At 42.3% G+C, this 6388-nt stretch overlaps 1 protein-coding gene across 2 annotated transcripts; it reads right to left on the reverse strand.

Moving 5' to 3' along the window:
- Nucleotides 1–200: 200 nt before the first annotated feature.
- On the reverse strand, nucleotides 201–6068 carry SGO1 (shugoshin 1). 2 transcript variants are annotated; one of them, XM_055806596.1, is made up of 9 exons: nucleotides 5953–6068; nucleotides 5270–5412; nucleotides 4997–5193; nucleotides 4570–4665; nucleotides 4020–4084; nucleotides 3713–3864; nucleotides 1697–2545; nucleotides 1063–1234; nucleotides 201–826 (listed from the first exon to the last, which is right to left on the reverse strand). In XM_055806596.1, the coding sequence occupies exons 2-9, from the start codon at nucleotides 5403–5405 to the stop codon at nucleotides 685–687; spliced, it is 1809 nt and encodes a 602-aa protein (XP_055662571.1). In that variant the 5' UTR covers nucleotides 5406–5412; nucleotides 5953–6068; the 3' UTR covers nucleotides 201–684. The 2 variants fall into 2 exon arrangements, with proteins under 2 accessions (XP_055662571.1, XP_055662570.1); XM_055806595.1 differs by lacking the exon at nucleotides 5953–6068 and adding an exon at nucleotides 5641–5856.
- Nucleotides 6069–6388: the final 320 nt, after the last annotated feature.

A 6388-nucleotide genomic window follows, 5' to 3' on the forward strand; every position in this document is an offset into this window, starting at 1 on the left:
TTAACTTGCATTCATAGCAGTACTAACCAACCCAAAACTGGTACTTTTGAGAGCTCCAGCTGTGTAATCAAATTACAAATGGTAATCTAGCTTCTAAACAACGCTTATGCTGCGTAAGATGGGGAAGGAGTATGCTGGCTTGCAGCATGCCTACCATTGAAGCAAATACCAAAACTACACAAAAAGAACACTAGCCAAGCTGTTATTAAACACCAAGATGTTTTATTTTGAGCTTCAATGTGAAACTACAACCATTACATAAACAAGATATGTACAAACTTGGTTATTAAAAAAACCCCGCAGAAATATTTGGTCTAAAGTGCCTTATGTTCACCTTTGCCAACCACTGCACGCAGGGTGTCACTGCACGCAGGGTGTGTAAGTCATAGAATTACATTCACCCTCTTTTCCATCAGATATTTCTGATAATCTCACAGACCTACGATAGAGGGATGCTTCCTCTCAAGAGGTCAAATGGAATCACCTTAGTTATAGAAGTAGTCTCATGTCTTGTGTATCATTAAAAACAAGCCATGGGATTAAAGTCTAAATCCCTTAAAGGAGATAAACTTAATATTAGACACAGAAATTATTATATATTATACAATTATAACACAACAAAGATTTGCTGGATTAAAGATTTTTCTTGAAGGAAGCATGGTTTTGCTATCATGACTGGAAAGCTCAATGACAACCAACAAATTTCTCATTGTATTTCAACAGACATTTTTTCTTAAGAGAACGGCATTTATTATCTTTTTTCTGCTTGAAAATTGGAGAATTCAGGAAATTTATATCTGTAAATGGATCTCCTCTCCTGAGTTTCCTATAAAAAAAAAAGACAAAAACCACAAAATTAAGTTTTGCTCATGTCACTTGAAGTTTTAACTTTCAGCTAGGAAGTTCAATTTCACATGGACTATTTTGTATTACTAACGTTAGACCTCTCTTAGAATGTTTTGTTAAGAACTTATTTCCGGTATTTAAATAATCCTCTCAAACCCTTCATTTGATGGAGTGTCATTAACTTTGATATATCAAACCACAATGTGAGACACCTACGCTGCAATACTTGGTTCTTTATAGTTCACAGCAAGAGTACAGCTTCGCTTGCGTTTTGGAGATCGTGGTTGTTCACCTTCTGGGTGAGTAGTTGTGTTCCCAGTGCTGGGGAGCAACAAAGTGGTATTGGTAACATCAGAAAGATGACCACGAGACGGCTCAGAAGGCTGCCCTGGGAAGAAATTAGATACACTTAAGACAATTCAGGCAGAGTAGCTTGAAAGAGAGTGTCAATGAATGTACTAGATGTGAAGTAACTCTCAGCTATAACCATTTTCTTCAACCTTCCACTTAATAAGTAAGAGGATCAACAAATACTCAGGAGTTTAGTTTGGAAAAATAAATTAACACCAAGCAGTGTCAGGCAAAGTGTGATTTGTTATTCCACTTCTCCATTTATAATCTTGTTCTTTGCTTTAATAAGCCATTGAACATATCTAAAATACAGTATTAATTGTCAAACAATTTCTTAAACAAAACATATCTTAATTCCAGTTTCCATTAGGAAAAAGGCAGAGAGGAATGAGTCTAGATTTTTTGTATAACATTGTTGTAGTTATTAAAGAAAAAAAAATTCCCTTAATGTTTTCTCTCAAGGAAACAATAGCAATTACAGAACACTTTCTACACTTACCCATAGACTTGTCACTTAATTTATTGCTTTCAGTCTCTTTTTCATTATGGAGTTTCTGCTCATGCTGTGCCAAAAGTCTTTTAGACCTTGGCCTAGTATGGACTGGTGATGTATCTTTGTCCACTGAACTCTTCCTTTTTTTCGATTTACTCTTGTAAGGCTCATAAAGGCTATCATTTGAATCGTCTTCAACATCACTCAACTCAGTGGTATTAGTTTCAGATAAGTCTTCTTTGTCATCCACATCAGTGTCTGTGTCATTCACCTTATTTTGTCGAAAAGGTGTAACATGGACACTCTCTTCAAAATTAAAGTCATAAGCATCACTGGTGCCGCCCAAGAAATCCAGCTTTTCTTTGGAAGCCTCTTTATCCTGTCCTTTTTTTGGTCTTTGTCTGGAAATCTTTATAGGCCATTCCGGTTTTCCCTTCTGATGCTTCTTTTTCCTTACTTGAGAGCCTTCTCTGCTTTTACACAGAGAATGTTTAAGATCAGAATTATTGTTAAAGTTGAACTGTGCAGTTTCAGAATTTGTCCGCCTCAACACCAGCTCTGAGCCCACATTGTTTTCATTCAGCTGAGAAATATCCAAATTTGTGTTTTCTACATTACACCTCTCTAGACCTTCAAGTCTAATTTCATCCTGTTTAGAATGCCCTGTTGTTGAACCAGGTGCTTCTGAATAGTCCAAGACACTGGTGCAAAGTTCATCATAATTTCTCATCTTTGAATAGCGACGTCTGGTAGACACACTTTTTGGTAACACATCACTGAATTTACCCTCTGCACTTGAAGTAACATTTTCCAGCTCTGACCTTATGTTGTCCAGTTGAAAGTGAGATGTTTGTCCTTGTAATTGAAGAGAAAATAGTATTAAAGCTAAATAGTAACAACCTATTATGGTTTTGTGCAAGTTATGAGCCTGTCAAAAATTAAGACTATTAGAATTTTCTCCACAGATTTGTATAAGCCACTATTTGGCAATCAAGGTAAGCTCTGTTTAACAAAGCTTCCAGACAGAAATCAGTAAGTATACTTTTGGTGGGTTGACTTTAGCTGGATGCCAGGTGCCCACCAAGCTACTCTATTACTCCCCTCCTCAGCAGAACAGGGTGGGGGATAAAATCAGATTAAAAAAACCTCTCGTGGGCAAGATAAAGGCAGTTTAATGAAACCAAGAGCAAAAGCTGCATACACAGAAGCAAAGAACCCCAAAATACAGTATTCTCTACTTCCCATCAGCAGGTGACATTCAGCCACTTCCCGGGAAGCAGGGCTTCAGTACACTAAGTGGTTGCTCCGGAAGACAAGTGGTATAAATAACGAACACCCCCTTGCCCTCCTCCTTTCTTTTAGCTTTTATATCTGAGCAGACATCATATGGTATGGAATATCCCAGTGGTCGATTTGGGTCAGCTGTCTTTGTTATGTCCCCTCCCAAGATCTTGCCTGCCTGCAGAGCCTGCTGGGTGGGAGGTTGGAGAGAAAGCCTTGATGCTGTCCATGCACTGCTCAACAGCAGCTCAAAACACTGGTGGGTCATCAACACCTTTCTAGCTACCAACCCTAGGAGGGCTGCTATGAGGGATGGCTAGACCCAATACAATACGTTAGTATCTTCCTCTAAACTGTTCTGTTTGGAAAGGTTATCAACAGATCATTTATTTTTCTGAGCATTTTGCTTTGTTAACAATTATTGATTTCATAAATGATAATGGATGACTAAAGTTAACTTTATTCTGTTGCATTGTTCGCTAGGTAATGAAACTAGATTGCAGGTATATAGAAGACAAAGCATTTTCAAATTCCTATCTCATTTTGCTAGGCATCTTCATTCAAAAAGTTTCCCAACATTAATATCTAACCTTTAAGACAGTGAGTGGAAGATCACTTGACAGTTACTTCAAAAGGACTAATTATATTTTAAACTTACACTCACACATTTCCCCCCGCCCCCCCCCCCCCCCCCGCCCCATTCAGAGTAGAGCAATGTCTGATACTTTTTGGTTTAGTTACCTTTGCCTGGAACTATTGTGATTAAGGAAGTGGCATTATCAGATTCCTCACAGATCTCTGACAGGGAATGAGCCAGCTCATTTCTATCACTACCAGCCTCCATCCCACTTGAAAGTGCTTGATCATCTCCATCAGCACACTGTAGAGGTCCTCTACAGAAAATACCAAAGGTAGGATTTACTGAATAGCAAATTATAACAATCAACTACTTTATTACACTAGATTTCTTCCCTTTTTCCAGTCAGAAAATTAAGCTTACTGTAACAGAATTTTCAAATCTAATTAGGTATTAATAAAAGATACTTACACTGAATGTATTTGTCCTGCAACACTGGAACTATGTTCAAGAACTGAAGAAGGCACACTCTGATTCTGTCAACAAAATAAATCTTACTGTGACTAAATAGCTGAAACAAGCTTGCACCATATACAAATTTTAGACAAGTTACCCACAGAAGGGCCTAAGAGGCCCTTTACTCTTTTTCTTTCTGGCTGGCTAACACAAAGTGCTGTGAGATCTCACATACTCAGCTCCTGCACATTCATCACCAGCCCAATCATACAGACAGTGGACTGAGAAGGAACTGTGAGGATGGTACAGGGCACAAGACACAAAACTATAGAAAATCAGGGTACCCCTACCTACCACCTCATAGCAGAGCCTCAGTCCTACTAACAACCTGTTGGACACCCTAACAGTGTGGGCCTCATGTCATACTGGGAGCTTTGGGACTAGTTATACCTCCAAACTAAGGCTCAAATCTCAAAAACTATTCACATATGTGGCAGAAGGAGTAAGGGGAAGAATCAACAGAAGTCCTGCCCCTCCAGAGGAAAAGGCTACTCACTATACTTACAGAACACAAATTATTTGCTGGACCAAGGTGATCAACTGAGCCCAGTAAATCCGGAGAAACACTTGAAATTACCTCATTCAAGGCCAACAGTCGATTCTAATGGACAAAAGGAAAATAACACATTATCATACTCTAGTTTTAGCTACCAATACCTTACTGGTATTGAGATGACTACATCTGGAAGATAGCTGTGATGGGTACCCTCATCTGTGATAAAAAGTTAAAAAATTCACAAAAGATAGATTTTAAAGAAGAAAGAGTAGCCAGAAAAAAATATTACTTAATTACCAAATAAGGTGTAAATATGAAAAAATTTGGTTTACATATTGAGTTAATTTTTAATGAAGCTTTGAAGATCATAAAGATCAGTGGATTGGTACAGATTCTGATGTTCACCATCACTAAATCATAAAACTATTAGCAATACCTCAACAAGTCCTTGTGCTTGCTTGTGCCTAAGATTTCTTTGCAAATCAAGCATCTGGAACTGCAGATCACAATAGTCTTTCTGTAAATGAAAAATGGTAGCCTGGGCATCCCTCAGTTTGAGCTTTTCTTCTTGCAAAGCCTGCGCTAGAGCTCTGTTGTTTGCTTGGATGCTCTTCATTTGCTTGGAGCTGTTGGCTGCAACAGAACAGTATTTCAACTTGATTTAAAGAAAAAAGTTATGAAAGCTATTAAAATATTTTAAGTATCTTACTTGTTACTTTGCACTTTACGGTGGAGATCTGGCTAGTTTTACCCAACTTTATCCATTTCTGATTTCTTTTCTCTTTCATTCGTTCTTTTATTTCAGTCAGGCTGTCTTCGAAGGTTTTTTTCAAGTATTCTGCCATCTCCTACCTTTGGAAATATAAATGGCAAGTAACTCGGTAAGCTGGTGTTGCTCAACACTCCACAACGCCAAAAGGGAAGGAACAGAAAAGCAAGAGTAAAGCTTACGGTATTTTTAAGCTGCATATACACACATAAAACAGACTCACAGAAATGAAAAGCAAAACACAAATACACAGCTACGGCCATTTTCAAAACAATTTTTGTCACGTGGCTGCTGTCACCGTCGCCGATTACCTGAACTGCAAAGCGGTGCCCGCCTTGAAGATCGGGCCCAAGACTCCAAACACTCGCATGGGCCGGTACAACGGGCAGCGAGGGAGAGCAGTGTCCCCGAGGCGCCGGCAGCAGGCCTGCCGCTCCTCTAGCCCCGAGGGGAGGCCCTCACGGCACCCCCACCGACCCACCAGCTCTACCTCCTCAGAAAGGCGGGTGCGCCGCCGGGCGCCTCACACGCGCAGCCGCGGCTACCCGAGCCCCGGGCGGAGGCAACGCAGCCCCAACAACCGCTAGCCCAGCAGCCGCTAGCCCAGCAGCAGCGGCTCTTACCTGGCGGCCCCCGCAGGGCGCGGCGCGGCTGGGTCCGACGGCGGCGGCAGCACCCGCCGGCCGCCCCGGGGGCCGAGCGCAGCAGGCCGTCCGCACACACAACCGGCAGTTGGCACCGCCCCCTGACGTTCAAAAACCACCGCCTCGCCCTCCCATTGGTTGGACCGGCCGTGACGTCACCACATGGCTGCCGTGCTAATCCGGGCATCGCGCCTGGTCTCGCCTTTTCGCGCGGCACCGCAGGCCCCGCCCCGCCCCGCCCCGCCCCGCCCCGCCCCGCCCGCCTGCGCCCTGGATGAATAGGGGCGGCCGCCGCGGAGCCGCGCTCGCTTCGGGCCGGTTGCGGTGGGTGTCGTGGGTTCCGTGGGCTGCCCTGGGGCTACCCTCTCACACCAGACCTGGCCTCTGGCTGAAATCGGGCTCAGGGCTGAGGCGC

Source organism: Falco peregrinus, chromosome 5, assembly GCF_023634155.1.
Source record: "Falco peregrinus isolate bFalPer1 chromosome 5, bFalPer1.pri, whole genome shotgun sequence".
NCBI classification, from domain to species: domain Eukaryota; kingdom Metazoa; phylum Chordata; class Aves; order Falconiformes; family Falconidae; genus Falco; species Falco peregrinus.